The sequence below is a fragment of the Rhodotorula toruloides genome, assembly GCF_000320785.1.
Source record: "Rhodotorula toruloides NP11 unplaced genomic scaffold Scaffold3, whole genome shotgun sequence".
NCBI classification, from domain to species: Eukaryota; Fungi; Basidiomycota; class Microbotryomycetes; order Sporidiobolales; family Sporidiobolaceae; genus Rhodotorula; species Rhodotorula toruloides.
In genome coordinates, this window is record NW_015622963.1 from 336,598 (window position 1) to 362,010 (window position 25,413).

The 25,413-nt window shown below is 62.4% G+C and overlaps 12 protein-coding genes across 12 annotated transcripts; 6 read left to right on the forward strand and 6 right to left on the reverse strand.

Moving 5' to 3' along the window:
- Positions 1-7: 7 nt before the first annotated feature.
- Positions 8-4,143, forward strand: RHTO_04700 (uncharacterized protein; the record flags this gene model as incomplete). The annotated part of the gene is made up of 4 exons (XM_016418364.1): positions 8-368; positions 427-2,255; positions 2,292-3,620; positions 3,679-4,143. The coding sequence occupies 4 exons, from the start codon at positions 8-10 to the stop codon at positions 4,141-4,143; spliced, it is 3,984 nt and encodes a 1,327-aa protein (XP_016275640.1).
- A 315-nt stretch (positions 4,144-4,458) lies between these two features.
- Positions 4,459-5,222, forward strand: RHTO_04701 (transcription initiation factor TFIID subunit 9 / adenylate kinase; the record flags this gene model as incomplete). Its single annotated transcript, XM_016418365.1, has 4 exons — positions 4,459-4,496; positions 4,552-4,729; positions 4,809-4,954; positions 5,021-5,222. The coding sequence occupies 4 exons, from the start codon at positions 4,459-4,461 to the stop codon at positions 5,220-5,222; spliced, it is 564 nt and encodes a 187-aa protein (XP_016275641.1).
- A 138-nt stretch (positions 5,223-5,360) lies between these two features.
- RHTO_04702 (uncharacterized protein) lies at positions 5,361-7,635 on the reverse strand (the record flags this gene model as incomplete). Its single annotated transcript, XM_016418366.1, has 2 exons — positions 5,361-6,546; positions 6,644-7,635. The coding sequence occupies 2 exons, from the start codon at positions 7,633-7,635 to the stop codon at positions 5,361-5,363; spliced, it is 2,178 nt and encodes a 725-aa protein (XP_016275642.1).
- A 1,214-nt stretch (positions 7,636-8,849) lies between these two features.
- RHTO_04703 (carbamoyl-phosphate synthase large subunit) lies at positions 8,850-12,718 on the forward strand (the record flags this gene model as incomplete). Its single annotated transcript, XM_016418367.1, has 6 exons — positions 8,850-9,189; positions 9,249-9,356; positions 9,410-9,912; positions 9,971-12,005; positions 12,100-12,380; positions 12,443-12,718. 6 exons carry the CDS (start codon positions 8,850-8,852, stop codon positions 12,716-12,718), a joined length of 3,543 nt encoding a protein of 1,180 aa, XP_016275643.1.
- A 494-nt stretch (positions 12,719-13,212) lies between these two features.
- On the reverse strand, positions 13,213-13,623 carry RHTO_04704 (Pkr1p; the record flags this gene model as incomplete). Its single annotated transcript, XM_016418368.1, has 2 exons — positions 13,213-13,342; positions 13,406-13,623. 2 exons carry the CDS (start codon positions 13,621-13,623, stop codon positions 13,213-13,215), a joined length of 348 nt encoding a protein of 115 aa, XP_016275644.1.
- A 466-nt stretch (positions 13,624-14,089) lies between these two features.
- RHTO_04705 (uncharacterized protein) lies at positions 14,090-14,658 on the forward strand (the record flags this gene model as incomplete). Its single annotated transcript, XM_016418369.1, has 3 exons — positions 14,090-14,293; positions 14,353-14,556; positions 14,623-14,658. The coding sequence occupies 3 exons, from the start codon at positions 14,090-14,092 to the stop codon at positions 14,656-14,658; spliced, it is 444 nt and encodes a 147-aa protein (XP_016275645.1).
- Positions 14,659-14,709: 51 nt separating this feature from the next.
- Positions 14,710-16,048, reverse strand: RHTO_04706 (3-dehydroquinate synthase; the record flags this gene model as incomplete). Its single annotated transcript, XM_016418370.1, has 6 exons — positions 14,710-14,786; positions 14,850-14,862; positions 14,933-15,021; positions 15,081-15,690; positions 15,749-15,872; positions 15,933-16,048. 6 exons carry the CDS (start codon positions 16,046-16,048, stop codon positions 14,710-14,712), a joined length of 1,029 nt encoding a protein of 342 aa, XP_016275646.1.
- Positions 16,049-16,446: 398 nt separating this feature from the next.
- RHTO_04707 (catechol dioxygenase) lies at positions 16,447-18,149 on the reverse strand (the record flags this gene model as incomplete). The annotated part of the gene is made up of 10 exons (XM_016418371.1): positions 16,447-16,645; positions 16,707-16,778; positions 16,847-16,897; positions 17,016-17,071; positions 17,135-17,347; positions 17,410-17,590; positions 17,649-17,729; positions 17,796-17,881; positions 17,964-18,017; positions 18,072-18,149. The coding sequence occupies 10 exons, from the start codon at positions 18,147-18,149 to the stop codon at positions 16,447-16,449; spliced, it is 1,071 nt and encodes a 356-aa protein (XP_016275647.1).
- Positions 18,150-18,447: 298 nt separating this feature from the next.
- Positions 18,448-20,170, forward strand: RHTO_04708 (iron-containing alcohol dehydrogenase; the record flags this gene model as incomplete). The annotated part of the gene is made up of 10 exons (XM_016418372.1): positions 18,448-18,543; positions 18,606-18,671; positions 18,734-18,838; positions 18,899-18,998; positions 19,060-19,148; positions 19,209-19,271; positions 19,373-19,595; positions 19,657-19,664; positions 19,751-20,007; positions 20,092-20,170. The coding sequence occupies 10 exons, from the start codon at positions 18,448-18,450 to the stop codon at positions 20,168-20,170; spliced, it is 1,086 nt and encodes a 361-aa protein (XP_016275648.1).
- Positions 20,171-20,564: 394 nt separating this feature from the next.
- Positions 20,565-21,360, forward strand: RHTO_04709 (37S ribosomal protein; the record flags this gene model as incomplete). The annotated part of the gene is made up of 3 exons (XM_016418373.1): positions 20,565-20,793; positions 20,888-21,204; positions 21,310-21,360. The coding sequence occupies 3 exons, from the start codon at positions 20,565-20,567 to the stop codon at positions 21,358-21,360; spliced, it is 597 nt and encodes a 198-aa protein (XP_016275649.1).
- Positions 21,361-21,533: 173 nt separating this feature from the next.
- RHTO_04710 (uncharacterized protein) lies at positions 21,534-22,133 on the reverse strand (the record flags this gene model as incomplete). Its single annotated transcript, XM_016418374.1, has 1 exon — positions 21,534-22,133. The coding sequence occupies one exon, from the start codon at positions 22,131-22,133 to the stop codon at positions 21,534-21,536; it is 600 nt and encodes a 199-aa protein (XP_016275650.1).
- A 378-nt stretch (positions 22,134-22,511) lies between these two features.
- RHTO_04711 (vacuolar sorting protein, Vps52/Sac2 family protein) lies at positions 22,512-25,347 on the reverse strand (the record flags this gene model as incomplete). Its single annotated transcript, XM_016418375.1, has 12 exons — positions 22,512-22,586; positions 22,654-22,777; positions 22,863-23,326; positions 23,404-23,781; positions 23,860-24,002; positions 24,073-24,382; positions 24,442-24,648; positions 24,709-24,843; positions 24,906-24,952; positions 25,020-25,127; positions 25,184-25,220; positions 25,294-25,347. The coding sequence occupies 12 exons, from the start codon at positions 25,345-25,347 to the stop codon at positions 22,512-22,514; spliced, it is 2,082 nt and encodes a 693-aa protein (XP_016275651.1).
- Positions 25,348-25,413: the final 66 nt, after the last annotated feature.

Consider the following 25,413-nt stretch of genomic DNA (forward strand, 5'->3'; position numbering starts at 1 on the left):
AGAGCATATGAGCCTGCCGTTGCACACGGGACAGGCGGCGGACGCGCGGACTCGCCGGTCGTCCTCCTCGCGTCCACCTGCTCTTGATCTGCGCGACAGCTCGCCTCGCTTGGAAGTCTCGACACACGGCGCAGACGGACGGTCACCACGCTCGCCAGCCTTCCACTCGCCCGGCCTCGTCTCGCCCGCCCACTTCTCGACTCTCCCGCCTACTCCTCCTTCGTCCTTCCCGCCGTCTCCCCCTATCGTCCCTTCCGCCGATGGCAAGCCTGTGAACACTCTGAGGCTGTCATCTGGCGCAAGCTACCCGACACCGCCCGCAAGTGCGCCAGGAAGCGCGCGCTCTCGCTCGAAGGGATTCGACGCGGGTTCGTCTCGTTCGTTTGCACATTCCCGCGCAGTCCTAGCTCACATTTCATACTGCAGCCCTTGAGATCAATCCGAGTGCCTCTACGAGCATCGAGCGCCAGAACTCGCGTTCCTCTTCGATCCTGCTCGGGGAAGACTTGCGGGACGACAAGGACCCGTCTGCCAAGCGGCGACCGTCGTTGATCCTCACATCTGCGCCGACTGAGGAGCCTCAAGGCCTCGCCATTGGCATCGACATGGGCGACGGCGGCGCGCCCGCACCTCTCATGCAGCGATCGTTCTCCGGCTCGACTTCGCCCCTTCAATCGCCCATGCAGCCATACTTCTCGACCAGTCCGCTCAACTCGCCTGCTCTGGGCGCCCTCCCGAGTCCGCTGCTGGCGGCCGGACCGGCATTCCCAGGCTCTTCCTCGATGGAGCGCGCTCCTTCCTCCCCTCGCCTCGCCTCCCTGACCGGCTTCGCATCCGGCCTCGTCCGCCGCACCTCGTCCAGCTCGCTCAACGCCGAGCTCCCTACCTCAATCAAGCCGGCGCCCACCTCGCCCACGGCCCCTTCCATTCCCTCGCCCTCCCTCAGCCCGTCTCTGGGCGTCCCGAAGGGCCCCATTCGACGAACGAGCTTCGCCAGTGCTGCTCGGGAGGAGGAACGCAAGAAGGAGAAGGAGGCAAAGGATCGCGAGGAGAAGAAGCGGATCGAGAAGTTCAAGCATAACCGTGGGTTCAGCTGGGCAGTCCGGCCGGACGACCCGCATCTCAACAAAGCGAGGGCGGATTCGGCCAAGTCTGGATGGCGAAGAAGGCTGTTGATCCTCTTCGTCGTCTCGCTCGTCGGCTTCGCCATCGCCTACTACCGCTCCGGTAGCTCGTCAAACGTCCCGATGCGCCAGACCTTCTCGCAGCGGGCAAAGTCGAGCGCTCAGTCGGGGCGGGCAACCTGGCAAGGGGCAGGCACCCGCGCCAGGCTCGAGAACGGCCACTTCATCCACCCGGACGTCGTCGAGCGAAAGCAGGCACCTTCGTCAAGCTGGGTTGGCCCGCCGTACCGATGGGTGCGCCGCTTTTTTGTCGTTGACGGGCCGAGCAAAACGCCGCAGTACCGCCAGCCGCCGATGCCGCGCAAGTCGGAAGTTGCCGTGCCCGAGCCGACAGACAAGGAGGTCAAGGAGAAGAAGCGGCACAACGTCTTTGTCGCCCGCCCGCATGTCGAGTTCGTCGACCACGAAGCGCTTCCGCCTCCCGTCGAGCACGGCGATGCTCCCGAACGCGACACGCTCGTCCTCTATCGCATCCTCGGCAACGACCTTCCCCCTCGACACTCGCCCGGCCAGACGCTGCGCAACCTCCGCTTCCTCCTCCAGCACGAGTCGGACTTCTCGGTACTCCCTCCCCTCGGCCCGCACGGCGTCCACCATGCCGACCTCTACGGCTCTGGCACGAAGGCTCAGCAGGCGCACACCCAAATGGGCGGTCTCCGGGTCGACAAGTACTTCGTCTTGAACCGCATCGCCGAACCCGAACTCGTCAGTGCCATCATCGGCCTCCTTCACATGTACTCGGTACCCGACTCGCGCATCATCGTCATTCCGTTCGACTGGGACGAGTACCAGCGGCGCGAGTTCCGCTGGGACGGCGGTGTCGAGCATGCGAGGGGATGGGGTATTGGCGACGGATCTGCGCCGACGAAGAAGAAGCCGACTTGGACGCAGGTCCCCGACAATGTCCAGATCCCGGGCGACCTCTCTGTCTTGCTCGAGGAGGCCGACGGCGACGAGGCGAGGGCGACTGTCGACGCTTTGCAGGCGAAGAAGCGCAAGGCAGAGACGCTGGGTCGCCTTCGTGCCCTCGACTTTACCTACCACGAGAAGAACCTGTACGCGATGAACAACGTGCGTTTGCTTCCACTCTTCGCCAATCCCCCACAGCTGATCACGCTTGACCGGCAGAACGGCGGTCGCAACTTTGCTCTACACCACGGCCGCTCGCTCCCGAACGCTCGCTGGATCCTCCCACTCGACGGCAACTCGTTCTTCACGCCCGCAGCGATGTTCTCGGTCGTGCGCACCCTCTCCATCGCCGGCGAGGGTCCCGCCGCATCTCGCTACGTTGTCATCCCGATGGCTCGCCTAACCGACAACGAGGACGTCCGGAAGAACAACACGATCGACCTCGTCCCGCTCGATATCGAGGAAGGCGCTTCAGCTATCGTCGACGCCGAGATCCTCCACCGCCCCGCCAACGCGCCCGACACGCCGGAAGAGCCGCAGATCGGCTTCCGCTACGACTCGACCGAGTCTTTCCAAGAAGCCATGCGGTACGGCCGTCGAAGCAAGCTCGAGCTGCTTTGGCGACTCGGAGCAATCCCTTACTCTCGCGGCCTCGACCGACGCACACTTCCCTGGGAAGTCACGGACCGCGCGCACATCACGGCGAAGACCTGGGGTTCGATTCCCGGCGTCGAAGGCTCGGTGACCAAGGACTCGCTCATTCACGCTCCTCACGGCGAGCACGACCCATGGGGCGAACCGAACCCGCCTCGCGGTCATCTCGCCTACGTGAAGGCCGGCTGGGTTTACCGCCTCTTCTCCGGCTTCAAGAGCCAGGAGGAGCACTCGACCGAGGCCGCGACTCTGCGCAACACGAATCGGATCCGCGGCATCGTCGCGTTCCTCGAGCGGCTCGACGAGCTCGTCGCACGAGGCGAACACGGGTGCTTCGGTGAGGAGAACCCCTTCCACTGCGGCTTCCACCCCGATCGCCTCTGGAACTTCGACATGTTCGACGTCGAGCGGCTCCGGCAGAAGTTCAAGCTCAACCGCCGCGACGCCGTCGTCAAGATTGAGCGCTTCGAGCGCCTTGTCGTCCCGAATCTGCGAGACGTCCGGCACGTCCTCAAGGATCCGGCAGCCTTCCGCGACTTGCACGCCCAGAAGGCGGCGACTGGCGCCTCTCTTCTCGCCATGGCCGGATACCTGACCGGCAACTCGAGCTACTCTAATGCGGCAGCCGAGCTCATCGCTGAGCGCTTTATCCGACGAACGCCCCTCTTCTACCATCGCGTCGGCGAGCAGGAACAGCTTAATCGCAAGGCGCAGGAGGAGGCGGCGTTGCTCGACGACCGCGAAGTCAACGGCTTTGCCTTCCCGCCATTCCCGAAGGACCCTGGCCAGCCCGGCACCTGGAGTGCCAGCCTTGGCCTCAAGCTGTCGGAGCCCGATGCGCCCAGCTTGCCCTTCGATCCGATGACTTTTGACGTGAGTCTGCGGGCGCCTCTTGAGGTGGAACCGGTGCTGACACTTCCGCTTGCCGTAGCCGCTCCTCCTTCTCGACGCGGTCCGCCTCCTCAACCACCCAAGCGGCCCGAAGCTCGAGAAGGGCAGCATCGCTTCCCGCAAAGCGATCACGCCCATGGTCAACTCGCACCTGTCGTACCTCCTCTTCGCGCCCGAAGCACTCAGCTTTGCGCAATCGCCTCCTTCGCCCGACGACGGCGCTTTCTACGACGCCAAGGTGGCCGCCCTCGCCGCCTTCCTCGACGATGTCCGGCTCGTCAACCGCGTCGCCAATCGTGCTCGCCTTCGCCTGCCGTCCGAGATGCGCGCCGAAGGCTTGATGCACCCCGGCGGCGCCGTCCGCGAGATCCACTTCCGCCTCATCCAGGGCCTGTACAACACCAAGGTCCGACCGTACAACATGGCGTCGGACGAGATCTCGCAGGCCATGTACGTCACCCGCGCGCACGGCACCGAGACGCCCCTCGACGTCCTCGGATTGTAAAGAACGGACACTCTCGCTTCTCTTCTCCTTTCCGCATGTTCCCCTTAGGCATTTCTCTCTTGTTTGTCTACTGTTCTGCATTGCATTCGCGGTTTCGCATCGTCGCCGGAGCTGGACGTCTCGAGTTGGGTCCGGGCGAGAAGGACGAGACGAGTAGTTCTGCCTCCCTCCGCCTCGAGCTTCTTTCTCGCTCGAACCGGCCACTTGCACACAAGCAAGTGACGACGCCAGCGAGTCTGCTCGTCCAACGAAGGCGTGAGGACGCCTTCATCTCGCTCTGCACCGCTTTCCCCTCGACCACAAACTCGCGTTGCCATGTCGACCCGCCAGTGGCCCAACATCCTCATCACCGGGTGCGCAGACAACCCAAACCTCTTTCTAGCTCCGCGCTGACCCGCTAGCCCGCAGGACGCCCGGCACCGGCAAGACAACCCACGCTGCTCAACTCCTCGAAGCTCTGCAGGCTGCGCCCTCGACGTCGACCGCACCGTGGCAGCATGTCAACGTTGGAGACTTCGTGAAAGAGAAGCAGTGCCATTCGGGCTGGAACGAGGAGTGGCAGAGCTGGGATGTCGACGAGGACAAGGTCCGTCCTCCTCGGTTCACTGATGAGGCTTTCCTGCGGCGACTTGGGGGACTGACGCACGCTTGCTCGGCTCCTACAGCTCCTAGATGCCCTCGAGGTGGTGCAGCAACCGGGCGCAAAGATCCTCGACTGGCACACGTGCGACATGTTCCCCGAACGGTGGATCGACTTAATCGTCGTCCTCCGGTGCGACCACTCGCAGCTGTGGAGCCGGTTAGAAAAGCGGTGCGTCCCCTCTACTGTCTCCCGAAGCCTGCGGCAGGAGCTGACCAGCAATCGGACTGGCCGTAGCGGTTACGCACTCAACAAGATCCAGGAGAACAACGAGGCGGAGATCATGGAGGTCATTCTGCAGGACGCGCGGGAGTCGTACGCGGAGGAGATTGTGGTCGAGTTGCGGAGCGAGTCGCCGGAGGAGATGGAGGAGAATATCGGCCGGATAGTCGCGTGGGTCGAGGCATGGCGACGGGATCACGTCGACGGCGAGCCCTAGCACTCGCTGCACAATGCGGACAGACACTTGCAGCGACTCCTTTCGACGCTGGCAGAGCATGCGAGGCGAGACTGCTTGGGACGGGCATGGATTAGGAAGAGACTGCCCGTCTCGCTACAAAGAACCCAAAACGCCTCCTCAGGCATTCCACCAGCTGCCTGTCCCGTCGTTCCTCCTCGACCCGATGCTGCCGTGCCCCATCCCCAGCCGCGGCGTCGACGTCCTGCTCCCGCCCAACCTCGGCGTCGAGTTCGGGTCCTCGCTCATCCTGCTCCCCGCCCCGCTCCCGCTGCTCGAGCTCCCACTCCCAAAGTTGACCGCCTCCTCTTGCGGCGACCCGCTGAGCTCCTCCTCCGCCTCCTCGTAATCGCCCGCCTCTTGCGTATGCGTATCGACGCTGCTCTGACCCGCATCGGCGGTCCAGTATTCCTGCTCCCCCTCGCTCGTCTGCTGCGTTGTCCGGCTCTGCTGCGCCTGCCTCGAGTGGGCGTAGCCCGCCGCAAGCGGTGGCGCCAGGACAGCCGTGAACGACTCGCCCGAGCCGGACCTCCCTCCGCCGCTGCCACTCCCACCAGGACCCTCGCTGTACCCGCTAATCAACCCTTCCTCCGACGAGACCGGATGCATACTTGTCGCCGACTCGGGGACAGGGACGATCGCGCCCGGTCCGAAGGGGTCGTAGTGAGACGAGAGGGGCGAGGTCATGCTCATGACGGGCCGGGGCTGGCCAGGCTGGTAGCCGTAGATGTTGTAGCCTCCAACTCCGCGCAACTCGCTCGGTATCGAGGCGGAACTGCGGATGGAGGGTTGACGACCGCCGAACGAGGACGAGGTGGACAAGCCCCGCTGGTGGCCGCCGCTCCCGTCGCCCGCCGATCCTTCAGGCGTGTTCGAACCGCTGTTGGCGCCGCGCACGCCGCCGGCGAGGACATCAACGAGCGACCGGCGTCCCCACTTTGTTCGAGGCTCGGAGAAAGCCACGCCGATAGCTGACGGTGTAGGACCGAGCGACTCTTGCGAGCTGCCTGGCTCGCCAGTCCGTCCGCCTGCTCCCGCTGCTGCTGCTGCACCAAGTCCCGCCAACCCCGCTCCAGCACCCATCGCGCCATACTCCCTCATCGCCCCTCCCGCCGCAGGCTGCAGCGGCTGAGGATGCGAGATGGGCCCTAGTCCGCCAGGCGTCGACCGCCCTGAGGTAGTATAGCCTGCGCCGGTCTTTCGTCGCCGGCGTTTCAGGCAGCAGAAAAGGAGGAGGGCCAGGAGGAGTAGGCCGAGGGGGACGGCGACAGAGGGCCCGACGATTTTGGCTATCCGGTTGTGGTTGCTGTCCGAAGTAGATGAGCGTCAGTACAAGACAGGAGAGAAGGCGGGAGAGAAGGCGCGAAGGAGGGGGAGAGACTCGGAAAGCGGTGGGAACGTACCTGCGAGCGGGATTTGCTGTTGAAGACGGAGTCACGCTGGATGAAGAGGTGGACGAGATCGAAGAGGCGGAAGAAGGAGCGGACGAGGATGTCGAAGAGGAAGAGGCCGTGGAGGCGGACGAAGCCGACGTGACAGTCGGCAACAACCCCTGCCGACTGGCCACGACGCTCGCCGCTTCTGAGAAGATCGAGTCGACGCTCGACATGAGGACGGCCCTCGAGGCGCTCGCGACCGATACGCGGCTGGCGACAACCGACGCGGCTTGGCTGAATTGCTCGCTCACGACTGAGCCGATGACGGAGCGAGAGAGGGCAGAGGCTTGTGCTGGGGAGAGGGGTGTCGCGACAGGTGCTGCGAGGCGGGGTGTTGCTGCGTCTCGAGGTGCGGTGGAAGTTCGAGTCGAGCGTCGAGAGGTAGTCGTCGAGGTTCGTATCCGCCTCGACGTGCTAGTCGACGCAGCGGCCGCAGCCCGACTGGAGCTAGCCTCCTGCGACGTCGTTACCGCAGCCGCCTTCGCCCTCGCACACCCAAGCAAGACCTGCGTCCTCCGTCCGTCTCCATACCGATCCGCGAAAGCCTGGCAGTCCGTCCCAGTTCCGACATTCGACAGGGCCGCTCCGAGCTGCGCAGTCGTTGTCGAGGTGCGAGTCTGCCGCTCGTGGAGGTGGTGGACGCGGTGGATGTGGAAAGACGAGTCGGTCTTGAACCGCTTCGGGGCGCGTTCGTCCGTGTCTGTCTCGTTCGAGGGGAGGTCTCGTCGTCGTTGACGGTGGAAGACACGTCTCAGCTCGACCTGGGCGGGGAGGAGGAGGGATCTGAGAGAGCGGGTGCTGGCTGCGAAAGACGAGGACGAGGAAGGGGAGGACGAGTCGTCGAGGTCGAGAGGTGGGAAGGTGTCTTCGGACGTGATGACGCCCGCCTCTCGTCGCAAGAAGACGTCGCTCGAGGGGTGTTGTCGCCGCGAGCGGAGCGGCGCGTCGAGATGTGACATTCGCGAGCCGTCCTCGTCGCGCAGGACGTCTCCAGGGGTACCAGAAAACGAGTGTGTGGGTGAAACGAGCGTGAGCAGGTCCGTAGACCGAGACTTGGCGAGCCTCAGATGAGGACTGATGAGGTGGATTTTGCGGAAGCGGGAGCGGGAGGTGCGAGGACGCGAGCCAGCGTGCGCAACGGCGAGGAATGTGAAGTCGCGGGGTGAAAGCGGTGCCGGCGGTGGGTCGTGGCGGTCTGTCGATGTCGTGACTGTCGTCTGCGAGGTCGTTCGAGCCGTGTGTAGGCGTAGCTGCAGCGGGAGAGGGTTGGAGGGTGAGCGAGGTGATGAGGGCGGGATTTGCGCGAGCGGGGACGTACGGCGGGGTCCCGTTGGGCGTGCTGGGTGTATACGGTCCCCTGCTAATCTATGGTATGTACAGCGGGCGTCAGGGAGCGGTGAGGAGAGTGAGCGAGCGACGAGTTGAGTGAGAGTTCCACCCGGGCCGCAATGAGCGATCGACCGCAGCCCGCCCTCGCTAAGTCCCTCCCGCCTCCCGCCTCCCCTCGAGTTGCTCTCTGCTAACCTCCCCTCGTCCGTCTTGTAGCAATGGCAGGTGAAGCTGGTCAGGTGGAGCGAACGAAAGCAGGTAGCACACCGTTGCAGCAAAGCCCGTTGACGTGGAGGAAAGTTTTGCATGAACACAACGAGCAGGAGGAATACAAACTGAATACAACTCGCGTTTGTATTGGCCGAGTTTGACTCGGGCGCCTCGCTCTCCTCTTCGTCGCTCCCTCGCTTCCTCGCACACCGCTCAGAACCGCTCGCGCACAGCTGCTACACAAGCACACACCTCACTAAACCCACCAGGTTACCCACCCAACCCAGTTCATGTGCGCACAGCCGTCCATTTCCTCGTCAAGCCCGCCGACCCGTCGCTGACCCGTTTCTCGCCCATATCTCCTCGGGAACCCCCTTAACCATCGAAGGTGCATCTGGTTTCCGGGTGCTGAGACTCGCCTCGACTAGTGGGTGAAATTTCGAGCCAATTTGGCCAGAAACAGCCCGTTGACGGCCTGGTACTTTTTCCCGCTCTCCTGCCCGACCCTTATCTCGCCGCGCCTTCCCACGTACAGCCTTGACAACATCGTCTACAAGGCCATCGGCTACTGAATAAATTCCGCCCCATCCTCGTCTCACCCGCTCGCACGCCACCGCACCCTTATCTGCCCGCCATGCTCCGCACCTTCTCCTCGCGCATCCGCACCGCGCCCTCGACGCGCCCGCTCCGCGCCTTCCACACCACTCCCCGCCGCTCCTTCGTTGTCGACCTGACCCGCCGCGCGTCGATCCCCGACCCGTCCATCGCCCCGACCGCCAACGAGGACCTCGTCGACATCTCGTCCCAGTTCAAGCACATCCAGACCAAGGACGGCACGTCGGCTGCGTCTGACCTCGCCAGGAGGCTCTCGCAGGCTGTCTTGCCCAAGCTCGAGAGGCCCGATGTCAAGAAAGTCATGATTGTCGGCTCCGGAGGTCTTTCGATCGGCCAGGCCGGAGAGTTCGACTACTCGGGTGCGTGCTGACCCTTTCGATATGCTCGACTCGTGACTGACCTTGTGTGCGATTTGCAGGCGCCCAGGCGATCAAGGCCATGAAGGAGTCGAACATCGAGTGCATCCTCCTCAACCCCAACATCGCGACCATCCAGACCTCGCACCAGATGGCCTCCGAGGTCTACTGTGAGTGCACTCGTGCGATCCACATCGACAGCCGCTGATGAGCGCGCCCGCAGTCCTCCCCGTCACGGCCGAGTACGTCGCCTACGTCCTCGAGAAGGAGCGCCCCGACGGCATCCTCCTCACCTTCGGCGGTCAGTCCGCCCTCAACGTCGGCGTCCAGCTCGAGAAGATGGGTGTCTTCGAGCGTCTTGGCGTCAAGGTCCTCGGCACCCAGATTCGCACCCTCGAGGTCTCGGAGGACCGCGACCTGTTCGTCAAAGCCTTGAACGAGATCGGCATCCCCGCCGCCACCTCGACGGCCGTCTCGACCGTCAAGGACGCCCTCGAGGCCGCCGAGCGCATCGGCTACCCCGTCATCCTCCGTTCGGCCTTCTCCCTCGGAGGCCTCGGATCGGGCTTTGCCGAGAACGAGGAAGAGCTCCGTGACTTGTCGGCCAAGTCGCTCTCGCTCTCGCCTCAGGTCCTCATCGAGAAGTCGCTCAAGGGATGGAAGGAGCTCGAGTACGAGGTCGTCCGTGACGCCGCCGACAATGTCATCATCTGCTGCAACATGGAGGTGCGTCCGCCCGTCGCTTTCCTCGCTTACTCTCGTACTGATTGATTCTCCGTTGCAGAACTTCGACCCGCTCGGCATCCACACGGGCGACTCGATCGTCATCGCGCCGTCGCAGACGCTCTCGGACGACGAGTACCACATGCTCCGTTCGGCGGCGATCAAGATTGTCCGCCACGTCGGCGTCGTCGGCGAGTGCAACGTCCAGTACGCGCTCAACCCGAACAAGCGCGAGTACATGGTCATCGAGATGAACGCGCGTCTGTCGCGTTCGTCGGCTCTCGCGTCCAAGGCGACCGGCTACCCGCTCGCCTACACGGCCGCCAAGATCGCCCTCGGCCACACGCTCCCGGAGCTCCCCAACGCCGTCACCAAGACGACGACGGCGTGCTTCGAGCCGGCGCTCGACTACCTCGTCACCAAGATCCCCAAGTGGGACTTGGCCAAGTTCCAGCACGTCAACCGCGAGGTCGGCTCTTCGATGAAGTCGGTCGGCGAGGTCATGGCGATCGGTCGCACGTTTGAGGAGTCGCTCCAGAAGGCCATCCGCCAGGTCGACCCGCGCTGGACCGGCTTCGAGGCGTACTGGAAGCCCGAGGACCTCGAGCACGCCCTCACCGTCCCGACCGACCGTCGCCTGTTTGCGATCGCGCACGCCATGCTCAACCTCGACTACACGGTCGACATGATCCACGACCTGACCAAGATCGACAAGTGGTTCCTCTACAAGCTTGACAACATTGTCCAGGTCCACCACCAGTTCCGCAAGACCAAGTCGGTTGCCGAGGTCGACGAGGACCTCATGCGCAAGGCCAAGCGCATGGGCTTCTCGGACAAGCAGATTGCCGACCTCATCGTGCGCGACGGCGGCGAGGCGACCGACGAGTACGCCGTGCGCGCCCACCGCAAGTCGCTCGGCGTCACGCCGTTCGTCAAGCGCATCGACACGCTCGCGGCCGAGTACCCGGCGCACACCAACTACCTCTACACGACCTACAACGCGTCGTCGCACGACATCGAGTTTGACGACAAGGGCACGATGGTCCTCGGCTCGGGCGTCTACCGCATCGGCTCGTCGGTCGAGTTTGACTGGTGCGCCGTCTCGTGCGTGCGCAAGGTCCGCGAGATGGGCAAGAAGACGGTCATGATCAACTACAACCCGGAGACGGTCTCGACCGACTTTGACGAGGCCGACCGCCTCTACTTTGAGGAGCTCGGCTGGGAGCGCGTCATGGACATCTACGAGCTCGAGGGCTCCGAGGGCGTCGTCGTCTCGGTCGGCGGACAGCTCCCGCAGAACATTGCGCTCCGCCTCAAGCAGACCGGCATCAACGTCCTCGGTACCGACCCCGAGTCGATCGACAACGCCGAGGACCGCCACAAGTTCTCGGCCATCCTCGACAAGTCGGGCGTCGACCAGCCTGCGTGGGTCGAGGCGACGACGGTCGAGTCGGCCAAGCAGTTTGCCAACAAGGTCGGCTACCCGGTTCTCGTCCGCCCGTCGTACGTCCTCTCCGGCGCGGCAATGAACGTCGTATGGGACGAGTCGACGCTCGAGCACTCGCTCACCGCCGCCGCTGAGGTCTCGTCCGAGCACCCGACCGTCATCACCAAGTTCATCGACGGGGCGCAGGAGATCGACGTCGACGCCGTCGCGCACAAGGGCGAGCTCCTCATCCACGCCGTCTCGGAGCACGTCGAGAACGCCGGTGTCCACTCGGGCGACGCGACGCTCGTCCTCCCGCCGTTCTCGCTCGCCGACGACGACATGGAGCGCCTCAAGGTCATCGCGCAGAAGGTTGCCAAGGCCTTCGACATCTCGGGTCCCTTCAACATGCAGATCATCCGCAAGGCCACGCCCGGCGAGGAGACGACGCTCAAGGTCATCGAGTGCAACCTCCGCGCGTCGCGCTCGTTCCCCTTCGTCTCGAAGGTCCTCGGCGTCAACTTCATCGACTACGCCACTGCCGCCATCGTCGGCGAGAACGTGCCTGCGCCCATCGACGTCATGAAGGAGAAGCGCGACTACGTCGCAATCAAGGTTCCCCAGTTCAGTTGGACGCGCTTGGCGGGCGCGGACCCTTACCTCGGAGTCGGTGCGTTCCCGATCTCTTCTCTTAGCTGCGGCTCGTCGAGCAGCTTGTCGTGGTCCTTTGGGCGACATCGCTGACATAGGACTTCACCCCGCAGAGATGGCCTCGACCGGCGAAGTTGCCGCCTTCGGTACCGACCTCGCCGAGGCGTACTGGGCGTCTCTCGCGTCCACCAACGGCTTCCGCGTTCCCCAGGCCAACTCGGGTGTCCTCCTCGGCGGCGACGTCAACTGCCCCCAGCTCGCCACTGTCGCCAAGGGTCTTTCCGAGCTCGGCTTCAAGCTCTACTGCTCGTCGTCGGTCGTCGAGGAGCACCTCAACGCCCTCCCGCATGTCAAGGCCGAGAAGATCTTCTTCCCGCTCAAGGACAAGCGCAAGGTGCGCTCGCCGGCACTTTCTCCCGACATTGAGCGTACGCTGACTCTGCTTTCGTCCGCCAGCTTCGCGAGGTCTTTGACGAGTACGAGATCCAGAGCGTGATCAACCTGGCCAAGGCGCGCGGAAAGGACACCGTCGACGAGGATTACGTCGCCCGCCGCAACGCCGTCGACTTCGGCGTCCCCCTCATCAACAACCCGCTTCTCGCAGAGCTCTACGTTCAGGCCCTGAGCCGCAAGATGAAGAAGGGCGAGGTCGGCAAGGCCAACAACTACGAGGAGGGACGGATTCCCTCGGAAGTCCAGCCCTGGAGCCAGTGGATCGGCTCGCACGCCTGAGCGGATGGTCGAGATCAAGCGCACGTCGCGTGTAGCTAGCCTGATCAGCTAGCTTAGCAGCCGACGACATCTTTCGGAGGCCGGTTGGAGCGGTTCTCGTGTTGTAGCCAATAGATTTTCCCTTTCCGTCTCGTTCCCAGCACTCTGCAAGTCTCGTTCAATATCATACAGTTCTCGTACCGTCACCGCAGCGCGAGAGAGCACTACGAGCAGCCCGACAGCGAGGAAAGACGAAGAACGGAGTGAGCAGGTGAGTTAGGGCTGAAGCTCGCGCGGGTCTGACGATCGGCCTTCGCCCGTCGTTCGACTCGCTCACACGCTCGCCTGTGACATCAAGCGAGCGCAGGCGTCATGCAGCGCTGCCTGGCGCGGCAAGAGGGTATCGAATTGCGAAGGGGAATCGTTACTGCTGCTGCCTGCGGATGACATCGAGGTCGCTACGTCAGCTCCATCTTTACAACGTTCCGTAGAGAGGACAAGCGCAACAGCTCACCCTACCGATCCTTCTTGCCGTCGCCTCCAGCAACTTCCGCAGGTCCGCCGCCCTTCGACACCTCTTTCCGTTCGTTCTCCAGTCGCTCCCGTCTTTGCTGCTCTTCTGCGTCTGCAATGGCGATAAGGAACCTGCGGGGGAGACGGCGTGAGCGGCGAAGGACAGCGAGGACTGTCGAGAGGAGCAGAACTCACCACCAGATGCTCGCCCAAAGTGCCACGCTCAATCCCAGCATCGCCAAGACGTGCCCATTGCCCCTCGTCAAGACCAGCATCCCAAAGAGCGTCGCGAAGAGGGCGTAGAACGAGTAGTTCATCGCGGCGACAAGGCCAGAGTTCGTCCCGGGCGTGAAGATCGAGTTGACGAGGTCGGCGAAGATGCCTGGGCGGTCGTTGTGTACAGTCTGAGCCATCTTAGCGGCGTTGAACGAGGACGCGGTGTCGTGGTTGAGCGAGAAGGAGGGTTCGTCCTCGGCGTCTCACTCGTGGGCTCTTCGCTCTCGCGCTGGGGAGCGCTGCACGCCTGCCCCAGCCTTTTGACGCTACTTACAAGTCGTCTCGACTCATTACGACTTCCCTCGACGCCTACACTCGCTACCAGATCCTCATCAGTTTGCGAAGGGGAGATGGGTACATACTGCGTTGCGCCTCTCGGGAGGCGCTTGGGATGCCCGCACAGGGCGCTGGAGTCGATATTGTCGAAATCACAGAGCCGTCGCGCCCCCAGATGCCGCGTGTCGTTCCCCCGTCCTGCTCCTCCTCGACCCTCAGTCCGCGGATCCTCCGAACACGTTCCTGCTCCGCTTCTTTCCCTGCTCTCTCCCTGCTCGCCTATATCCTCGCACGCGTTACTGCGCTCGCGGCCGACACTCTGCTGCTATGGCTCGCTCCTCCTCGAAGTCTCGCCAATCGCGCCAGTCCAGTGCCGCCGTCGCCAATCACAACGACTCGAGCAACTCGAGCGACGTCGAAGATAGCGCCGACGAGCGGGCATTCGAGCTGCCGAGGCGCAGCAGGACGAGGAAGCACGATCGAGCGGAGGCTGCCAACTTGTACAGTCCCGGCAGCTCCTGGATGAGGACGGTCCGTCTTGGTGAACTTGCTTTTGTAAAGACCTATTGACCGTTCATTCCGGCCGACAGACAAAGAAGGACCCGTCAAGGAAGATTATCTTGACGGGCGGAGCACCCTCTTATCCGCACCAAGACGAGCGCGCGCAGCAGCCCAACGTGGTAGAAGCTCAGCCTCATCATTCCGACCACGGCTGGTATCATAGCGATCCACAACTCGACGGCAGGCACAAGATGAGCTGGGTTCCGGCAGTCTTTGTGATCCTGGTGGTCATTGTGCGCTCGCTTCTTTCCATCTCTCGGCAATTGTTGAGACCGATGACACGCTTATCATTCTCGCAGATCATCATCGTTGTGGTTGCTGTTGTGCAGAAGTAATGCAGACGTCGTTCGACCAGATAGCGTGGGATCTACCCGCGAGAAGTCCGTCTATTCAGCCAGCAACGCTCTGGCGCTCTCCCTCGCTTCGGAAGGGACATCTTTGCCCGTCCACAGCTTGCACTGTTCTGCATCGGCAAGCTCGAAGCGGTCAATGACGAGCGAGCAAGCAGCCGAAGAAGGAAACGAACCGAAGCAGTTCTCCTGGATCGCGGACGCTCCTGAGAGTCAGCTGCTCTGTGATATTTCTGACAGAGGTGAGACGCTGGCTCACAAGCACCACCTCTGTACCGCAGACGGTCGTCCAGTCACGCTCTTCTGCCAGTATCCGAAGTGTTGTCATGGGCGGCTTGTACACCATGTCTGTCCGTCGCAGGACTCGTCAACTATCGCTCTTTGCAGTGAGAAGGAGATCAACGCACCGACAAAGACAGGCTTTATTGGCAACGCCAGGCATCCTTTGTCCCGCTCCATCCGCTCCGTCTCAAGTCCCTTTCCTCCTGCCAGCGCAAAAATTTCAATGACAACCTCGTAAACCCGCTTCTCCTCCTCGCTTGTGGGCGGCTCGCACGGTATTGCGCCAACACCGCAGACTAGCCGCAAATCTCGTTTCCGCAGATCCTCCATTTCCCGTCGCGCATGCTCGACTGTCGGTAAAGGCCGCAGGTCGACATCTGGGAAGCCCTGGACGACCTTGTCGGTCTCGGATGGGTCGCGGTTGACGATGAAGATTGGCGAGAGGTTGAGGCGCGAGAGCGCGCAGATGGCTGCTCGAGTTGCTCCTCCTCCGCCTACGACAAAAGCTCCTGCCGTCCCGTGCTTGAACTGCTGAGGTGCAGAAGCTGGCAGAGGAGTCGAGACGCCAAGTAAGGAAGAGAGGAGGACGTTCGAGACGGCGGCTGCGTCCGTGTTTGTGCCGACATAAAGGAGAGTGGAAGAGGAGGTCGGGCAAGGGCGGAAGAAGGTGGTGTTAACGCAGCCGGTTGCTCGCGCGTCAGGTGTCAGCTCGTCGACTTTTCGCAGCGCCTGCAGCTGGAGTCGATAGCAAGGTCAGCTTGGCGGGCGAAGGGACCGGGCGGACGGCACGCACCTTGAGCGGCATCGTCAAGCAAGTTCCCAAGCAGTCCGGCAGCTTCACTGCTTCTTCCCATGCGTTCCCTGATTCGTCCAGGGAGCGACACTCAACGGCTTTATACTTGTGTCGAGGGAGACCTCTGTCCTTGACAAAGTCAGTACGCCTCCGCTGTCGTCGCTTGAAGAGTCGAGCGACGCACAGGAGTGGAAACAAGTGGTTGAAGATCTTCGGCGAGACAGACTGCGCGACGGGGTAGCCGTAGATGGCGAGCGAGTTCCTTTCGTCGTCGGGTCGAGCGAGGGTCGTGGACGCCATCGCAGCGGAGACAGACAGTCGCAGAGCAGACTTAAGAGCCTCAAGGCCCTGTAGACGGCAGCCGCGAGCCAAGGAGAGTGGTAGGAGGAGGACACAGGAGCGAAAGGCGAGGGAAGAGGGTGGGGATTGCCGAAGTTCAAGCGGCACGTGACCTGCCGAGGTAAGCGGCGTCGAGCACTGCCCAGATAGTGTCGACGCGGAGGGGGAGAAGCGGGAAGGACCAGCTTTGCCGGGAAGCAGGAGAAAGACGCGAGCCTCGAAGGTGAGAAGGCTGATGTCGACTTCTGCTCGTGCTTGACTCGGCTCGCTCACTGGGCGCGTCTCCTTTGCGACACCCAGGTAATACTAAATGCAATGCACGATAAGTCAACACCCCAGCCCGTCCCGCTGTCGCCCGCTCAAGGCTGGATCGACTTGTAGTAGTTGGCGAGCGACTTCTTCTTCTCTTCCACAGCCTGATCCTTCGTCATCAGGACATAGTCCTTCTTGAGGTAGTGGAAGGGGCCGTGCTTAAAGCCGAGCTGCTTGGCCCGCGCGTCGTCCTCGATCAACTCGGTGTCGACGATCAGGCTCGACTTGACGCCGAAGACGGCATCGCTGCGCAGGATCCGAGTGAGCACGAGGACGAAAGGGGCAGCACGGATTGTGAGCGGCTCACCTCGTGAGGTACGGGTCGCCCTTGAAGTACAGCGCCGTGATGAGCGTCTCGTATCCCTCGGCGACAAACATCCTGCGGTCCGCGATGCTGTCAGCCAGAGCCCGAGACGCCCGACGTGCGAAGAGCCTGCGAAGACTCACATGTGCAGGTGAGCGGGGCGGAAGACGTGGCGGTTGAGCGACTTGAGCATTCTGTGCGAGCGCAGGCCAAGATCAGCGAGGCTCGGACGGATTCCGCGGATGGCTAAGCGCAAGAGCGGCCGTTTCGGAATAACTGAGGAGACAAGGTGGCAGGGAAATTGCGACGCACTGTCCAACGGGACCGTCGAAGGGGATAGGGTAAGGTGTGGGCTTGACGAGGCGGTACTGCGAGACGACGGCACAAGGTCAGTCGTGCGATTTTGGGACTCCACGATTCTGGCAACGCACCGCATAGTAGCCATTCTCGTCCGTGTGCAGCCTTCCTCGGCAATCAGGGTGAGACCGGTCCGAGTACTGCGTGTCGTAGAGGCCCTCGTCGTCCGTCTCCCACGTCTCGATGGTGCAGTTGGCGACGGGCTTGCCGTCGACGTCGAGCACTCGTCCCTCGCAATACATGTATTCGCCCTTGCCCTCCGATGCAATCGAGTCGCCGTGCGAGAGCTGCAGGAGTCAGAGCATCAGCGAGCCTGATCTTGCTGGTCGAGGTCAATTCGAAAACGCACGTCTGCCGCATCCTCGGTGAAGAACGGCCCGAGAACAGTCGCTTCGGTCGCAGGCGGCTTCGTCGGATGGTTCATCGAGTCCACCAAGGCGGACAGACCGAGAGCATCCGAGAGCAGGATGAACTCCTGGCGGATGGGCGAGCAGATCTGTCCGACTTTGGTGAGGAATTGAATGGCATTCCTGCGCGAGTAGTTTCGTGAGTTTGCAGGACGAGCAGAAGGAAGGCAAGCGGACGCACATCCACTCGTCCGTCGTCAAGCTAACTTCGCGAGCAAAGTCGTGCAGATGGGTGACGAGCTTCTCGAACACGAACTTCTGCCTGTCGAATGCGCACGAAAGCGGTCAGTACAGCAGAAGCGGGCGAGAGTCCCGGAGGGGAGCACACCTCGGGTCCTGGCAAAGAGAGTTGATCGCATGGACGTTCTGCGTGATGCTCTCGGGCGACATGTCCGTCAAGTTGGGCAGCTTGCTCTGCGTGCGTGCAAGAGTGTCAAGATCAGTGAGACGGTCTCGAGGAGCAGGAGAGCGATCCCGCCGCGACAACGTTGCGCACCAGGTCGATGTTCTGTGCGCCCTGCTCGAGAGCAGTCTTGACCGCCTTGCCGACCTGCACATGGTTGAGTGAGAGAGCGAGAGGTCAGCCGCGGTGCGGGACGAGGACGAGGAGCGGAGCGGTGGGACTTGCCTTGGGCGCATTGCGGGGCGTCGAGTCGTTGATCTGGTCTGCAGCGTTGCTCATCGTTGCCGTTCTAGCCGTGTGAGCTCGAGGGAAGAAGAGCGACCACGCACGACGTCCACCCCCGCACCCGTCCGCCGGAAGCTCTGTTCCTCCCCGGTTCGCTAATCACCGCACTCGAAGGGGAACTGACTACCCGTGCACTGCTCGCGGATACTGCTCCGTGCTGCCTGTCCAGCTCCCGCAACTCCCGCTCTCGCCGTTCACTCGCTGCCCAACTTCATCAGTTAGTTCCTCTCCCTCGTCGTCAAGGTTGCGGAAGACATTCACTCTGAACGCTCGCCCTTCCACAGCCCTTCAGATGCAGCCTTTCGTCTACAACGCCCTACCCGCCCGCGTAATCTTCGGGTGGGGAACGGTCTCCAAGGTCGCGGAGGAAGTCAAGCGGCTGGGCTGCGTGCGTTCTCGCCTGCAGACGCTATCGGTGCGGGCGAAGCTGACGAGCAACGCCGACTGCAGTCCCGTGCCCTTGTCTTGACGACTCCCCATCAAGTCGAGGCGGGCGAGAAGGTCAAGGCCGACTTGGTGGGCTGCCTTCCTTCCTTGCCTCGAAGCTAGAAGAGCGCTGACCTAAGAATCGCGCACAGGGAGACCTTGCTGTCGGCATCTACACGAACGCGACGATGCACACGCCGATTCATGTTACACAAGAAGCGCTCTCGAAGGCAAAGGAGCTGAACGTCGACTGCTGCGTGCGTTGACATTCTAGTACCGACATCCCGGCGAGTCGCGGTTGACGGCTGCTCTCGCAGGTCTCGGTCGGAGGAGGCTCGACTATCGGACTGGGCAAGGCGCTCGCGCTGCACTCGCCTGACGCCGCCAAGATCAAGAACATCGTCATTCCTACCACCTGTGTGTCTCCTCCTAGCAGCTGAAGCGAGCTAGCGGCTGACGGTCCTGCTTGACATGACAGACGCCGGCTCCGAAGCAACCCCTATCATCGGCCAGACGGAGAACGACAAGGACGGCAAGCCGCTCAAGACGACGCAGAAGACGATGAAGGTGCGCTGTCGTGCCAGGTCAGGCGCAAGGTCGAACATGCTGACGCTCGACCACCCGCAGGTCTTGCCGGAAGTCATCATCTACGATGTCGACTTGACTCTCACTCTTCCGCCCCAAATGACAGTACGCTACCCAGCTCATGAGGACATAGCGACGCAGAGGAGGTCGAGCGGAATTCAGGAGACGTGCTGACCGTCTGTCATCTCCGTTCCGCCTCGAAACAGGTCACGTCCGGCCTTAACGCCATCGCCCACGCCGTCGAAGCCCTCTGGGCCGTCGAAGCCAACCCGATCATCTCGAACCTCGCAATCCAAGGTATTGAGGCGATCGGCCGCTCGCTGCCGCTCATCAAGGCGGACTCGCAGTCGAAGGACGGAAGGGCGGATGCGTTGTTTGGCGCGTGGGCTTGCGGGACTTGCTTGGGCGCTGTCGGCATGAGCTTGCACCGTGCGTACCGACTGCTGATTCGCTCGCAATCTCTAAGACTGATGGATCGCTTTTCTCGCAGACAAGCTCGTGAGTCTCGCCGCGCAGCAACTTCTCCTTTCCTTCTTCTTGCTTTCGCCGGGAGATCAGCGCTGACGATATACATTCACGCACAGTGCCACACCCTCGGCGGCTCCTTCGGCATGCCCCACGCCGAGACCCACACCGTCATCCTCCCTCACGCCGTCGCCTACAACGCTCCGTACGCGCAAGACGCCGTCTCGCGCGTTGCTAAGGCGCTCGGCGTCTCGAATGCCGCGCAGGGCTTGTACGACTTGGCAAAGGACAATGGCGCGCCGTACTCGTTGAAGGCGCTTGGGTTCAAGGAGGAGGATCTCGAGAAGGCGGCGGACATCGCTGCCAAGGCGCCCTAGTAAGCCTCGTCTCGCGTCTCGCCTCAATCGAACGGCGCAACCGGGCAGGAATAGCAAGCTGACGGTTCCTCGCATTGTCACAGCCCGAACCCTGCGCCGCTGGAAAAGGCCAAGCTCCTCCAGCTGCTTACCAACGCCTACCACGGTACCCGTCCCGAGTAAATAAATATCCTGGCAATGTAGGAGCGATAGACTTCTCGATGGAAGTGTAGCGGGGTGAGGCGAGAATGGCGAGACGGAGCGGAGACCGACGACTTCGAGCCGAAATCCGGTGGATGCTTGACGGACGTGGCAAGTCGATAGCAGCAGCAGCCCGTGCACTCGCTTCTGCGACTCTCCAGTCTAGCGGGAAGAGGAGAAGGGAGATCGCGAGCAAGGAGGACAGATCTCCGTCTCGGCCTGCGGGAAGCAGCAGCTGCTCACTGTGAACTCGAATCGTCCCTTCAGTACTTTGTGTGGTCCATAGCTTGCCTCAGAGCTAGTCGCCGTGAGCTAGTTGCGGCGAAGAGCAACTTCGCGCACCTCTCGCTCGTCTTCACCATCAACTATCGCCAAGATGCTCAGACAAGCGCGCACACTGCTCCAGCGAGCACCCTCAGCACGGCCAGCACCACCTGCGTGCGCCGCATGCCGCGCCTTCACCACCTCGACCTCGCTCGCTGCTCCCGGGTCGTCTACACCAGCAGCGCCCGGCGAGGGTGCGCAGAAGCCAAGGAACACGACATCTGGCCTGTTGCAGCTGTTGGAGGAGGTCGACCAGAACGATACGGCTATGCCGGCAGACAGTGCGTCCTCACGCTTTCCTCCTCATCTCTCGACCTTAGTGAAGGCTGTCTGCGACTCGCTGCTGACCGTTTCGATGCGCGTACTCGCTCTCAGACAATGTATCGGTCCTGCGACATGTCGCGCCGAACGCCATCATCGCCCCTCAGCAACTCTCTCCCCGCCGTCTCCTGATCCCCTACCTCCCCCGCCCCGACTTCTCGCTCGCCTACCCTCTCGGCCCTCCCAAGAAATTCGCCATGACGCACGACCCGTTCCTTCGGTACAAGATTGATCCGCTCGGGGATGCGAGCCTCAATCCTGCCGTGCTCGCCGAGTATGTCACGACTATGGGAATGATCAAGCCGCGAGGAAAGACGGGATTGCAGAAGCGGAGTCAGAGGAAGATCGCCAAGGCGATCAAGCGGGCAAGGGTGAGTTGCGCTCGACGCCCGGCCATTCTCGCGAGCAAGAATCGCTCTCCCCTGCCGATTGCATGTCGCTTGAGAGTCTGGCTGACAACTGTGTTCACATTACAGAGCATGGGATTGGCTCCTTACTTCGGTGTCTCCATCCCTGGCCACAACTAGAAGGTCCCTCTCGCAATGCATTCGTTCTCTTGCACGCGATACGGTCTCTTGTTCGTGGTTCGCTAGGAGCTGGCAGTCGAGAGATCGTCAGGAATTCGTGGCTCCCCTCGATGAGCCGCTGGACTCTTAACGGGAATGCTGCTTTCACGGGCGTACGATTGCGAGGGAAGCAACTACACGACCCGCTCGCCCGTCCCTAGCCACCCAGTCCACCCAGTCCGCCTGTCGCCCCGCCCTGGGCTAGGCTGCCGCTCGTCCTGCTTCTGCAAGTCGTCTCGCATACATCCTCGCTCGTCCGCCTCACTCCGCTCGCCCTGATCCGCCAAGCTCGTTGATCGCGCCTGCACAATCCGCGGTGCTGTTACCGGTGGCGCTGCCACAACAGGGTCGTCCAAGAACCTTCCCTTCGTCTTCCACCACGACTCTTTCTCCCTCCTTGGCGCATTCTCCCTCTCATTCGCAACCCTCTCCACCCGCTCCTGATCCAACGCGACTCCCGCCCGACTCCGCGCAGGACATCCCGGTGCCGCGCCCTCCCCAAACGTCCCGCTCATGCCGAGAGAGACGGTCAAGACTGACAGGGTGCCGGCGAGGAGGAAGGTGAGGTTCGTGAGGCGCTGTCGGAGTAGGGGATGGATGAGGTGTGAGGTGCGGCGGGTGGGGGAAGCACAGGGTGGAGTAGTGCTGAAGAAGCGTGAGGGGACGGTCGGTAGGGGTTTGGGCGCGGTGTAGGGGATGCGCGAGGTCGAGGCGATGGGGAGGAAAGGGGACATGGTCGAGTTGGGGGTGTCTAGGGATGTGCGTTCCGCGCTGGATGGTATGGCAGCTGTTCACGCCTTTTCACGTCGTCTGCACGTCGTCGGAAGGCGTCGGAAGCGGTGTGCGAGGTTGCGATGAGGACGAGAGGTGCGGCGAGAGATGGGGAGCGGGAGCGAGCTGTTCGAAGGCAGGCTATCCGCGGTTCAGCTCTACGGTCGAATAGAGCAGCTCTGCACGCACTCACTTTGACTGGCGCTGCCTCGTGAGGTCGTGGTGCGAGGCGGAGAGTGTTTCCTCCTCGACGAGCGTCCCACTCGAAGGACAGGGGGACCAGCTCGCTCTGCTTCTCCTCTCGCTGGGAAGCCTAAAGCGCGGAATCTACTGCATCACATCTACGTAGCCTTACGCGCCAACTCGCGGTAGTGCGCGACCTCCGCCTGCGTCCGCGAATGGCTCGACATGCCCGCCTGTGCAAAAAGTCGTAGCGCTGATCAGCGGGGGCATTGACCAAGAGCGAAGAGAGACCGCGCGTACGCTGAGACCCTGCAAGACTTCCTCGTAGTGCGCTCGGAGAAAGGCGCGCTGTTTGACGGGATCGGGCATTTTCGAGGCTTGATGCGAGAGCAGCTTGTCGAGCTCTTGGCGGACGCGAAGCAGGCTGCGCGAATCACGAGCCCGACGGCATCAGCAAAAACGCACTGCCGAACGATGCAGTTGACCGAAAGCTGGAGCGCCGAACGCACCTCGAGAACGCCATCTCGTCGTCGCTCTCCGTCCCTGCCGCGCCCTCACCTTCGTGTCCGACGCTTACAAGCGCCACGAACGCATTGAACATCTCGCAGTACCGCCCGATGATGACCTTGACCACCGAATCCTTGACAGTTGCTCCTCCGCCGCCCGTCGCTCGACTCAACATGCCGCCTACCCCGGTTGCGGCTGTGTTCGAACCGTTAATTCGTCGGAGAGAGTCGACTTGGTGCGACATGACTTTGGCGAAGGATGGCCAGAGCTGCATTCGGATAGCGATGAGGTGCGGCTCGATTGACGGACAGGGCGGGAAGGGCGGTTGGGAGGAGTCTGCAGGCGTATCCGGCGTAGATGATGACGCAGGAACGAGAAGCGAGAGGAGGAGGTCATTGAGGCGGATCATGGAGAAGAGCGAGATGGGCGAGGGAGGTGTCGGGTCGAGGATGGCATTGACGAAGTTCTGTGCGACGCCGCTCACGCAAAGTCAGCTTCGAGCCAAGTACGAGAGCTGCTGAGATCGCTAAAACGACGACGCACCCTGCTGTATTCGAGAGCGGGATCCATCACGCCCTTCCAAAGCGCATCAACCGTTGCCCGCTGCGCCTTCTCGTCTTGCTGTCGGTCACGACTCGCAGCCGTCGCCAGACTTCCCGCCACCGACGGCGTTTCTCCTCGATTGTACTCCCCTTCCGCGCCTTGCGGCAGCGCCGCGGAAGTAGCGGACGCCAGACTCCCGCTCGTCGTGCTCCGCCGCAGTGTCCGTTCGCTCGCTTGCGTGCCGGCGCGCGACATAGCTGATCGCAAGTCGAGAGTGGAGTGATGGCCGAAGAAGGAGGCGAGGAAGGCGTGTTCGGATGAGGCGTTCGATGCGAGCACGAGGGAGATGGAGCGGAAGAGCGATTCGGGCGAAGGGTGCTGTAGCAGCGCCGCAAGTCCAGGTCAGTGGTCATCAGGATAATTGTCGCGTGACCGTAAAGCAGCGGCCAGACGTACAAGGTTGCGATCGTTGACCATGTGAGCGGCGATAATGGGCGGTCCTTCGACCTGGGCATTCTCGAGCGCGACCGATGTCGGTGTCCGCTGGACTAGCGAGGTAGACGAGGAAGAAGGTGCCGTTCTCCGCTGATTGAGCAGGGCTGCGAGAATTCGCGCGGATTGTCAACCTCGAGAGAAGCGCACTCGCAGGAGCGAGCGATTCCAACTCACCTAACGCATCCGCACTCGACGACACGCTTCCTATCGGCTCGTTCGTCGCCGCTGAAATCGCCGCCTTGCTAGTCCTCACTCCCTCCAACGCCCTCACGTACCGCCTAAACCCAGTCTCGTAGAACCACCTCGTCGTCTGCACGTAAGCTTTCTGGAACTCGTGTGCTTGGCGGGCTGCGTGTCGGCGGAGAAAGTCGAAGAGGGGTTTGAGGCGGAGAAGGGTCGTGTGGAGGGATGGGAGAGAAGGCTGGACGGAGGTCGTGTACGGCTTGAGGAGCGAGACTAGGTGGGCGAGGATCTTGCTCGATGCCTGCGATAGCAACGCATAAGTCTCGCCCATCAGACTTTCGGAGGGTGAATCTAGCGCACCGCGACTCGCAAAGCCTCAGCCGCCTCGTCCAGACTCTTCCGGCTGTCTACTCGTGCACCGCCGCGAATTGCGCCGAGTTTGGCGTCCAGCTCCTGCACAGCGGGGATCCAGGTCTCGGCGATGACATCGGTCTCGAGGACAGTCGTGATGAGGGAGGGCGAGATGGCAATGGAAGAGACGAAGGGATGGAGGGATCGCTCAACGGCCTGAGGAAGCGTGAACGAAATCAGCGGGCTTCCCGAAGCGAGACCGCACTGTTCACACACCTTCCGCGCCTCTAGTCGCGCCTCGATCGTCTTGCTTCGGCCCTGCAGCTCCGAGATGTGGCCGGAAACAGCGGACAAGTCGTGCTGGAAAGTCGAGAGAAACGCCGAGAGTTCCGTCAAGAGCTGTGTGCTCGTCTGCGGAACATCCAGGTGATCAGAAGGAGTACATGACGGCGCAGAGGACCTTCCGAGCGTACCTCGACCTGCTCATTCAGTTCGACAAACTCCCGCGCCCGCTCGAGGACTGCGAAGTGAAGAGAACAAGGTTAGCTCGCCAAATCCGCGCGTAAGCAAGTGCCACTATCACGCACACGCCCTGTCCTGCTCCTTCTCGTGCTCCTCCGTGCGAGCGAGCTCGTCTGCGTAGGCTGTCCGGATGTCGCTCAAGCCCCGCGCGTCCGCCGCATAAGCCGGGTAGTCTGCGGGTTCAATCGTCAGCCTGCTGTCGGCAAGCAATTCTACGAGTCGCACTGACTGTCTGGGTCGAGCGTGTCGAGGTGAGCGAGAGCGTGCTGTCGCCGAGTGGGGAGGAGGGTCAGCGAGTCGTCCATGAGCATTAGATGCGCCGCTGAAAGCTCTAGGCACCTGTGCAGAGTGTGTCCGGCTGTCCCACCCTATCAGCTGCGCGATAGACGCCATCTCGAGCGCACGACTTGATGCCAACCTGCGTCAACACCCCTCTCGCCAGGACTTGTCACCCTCACC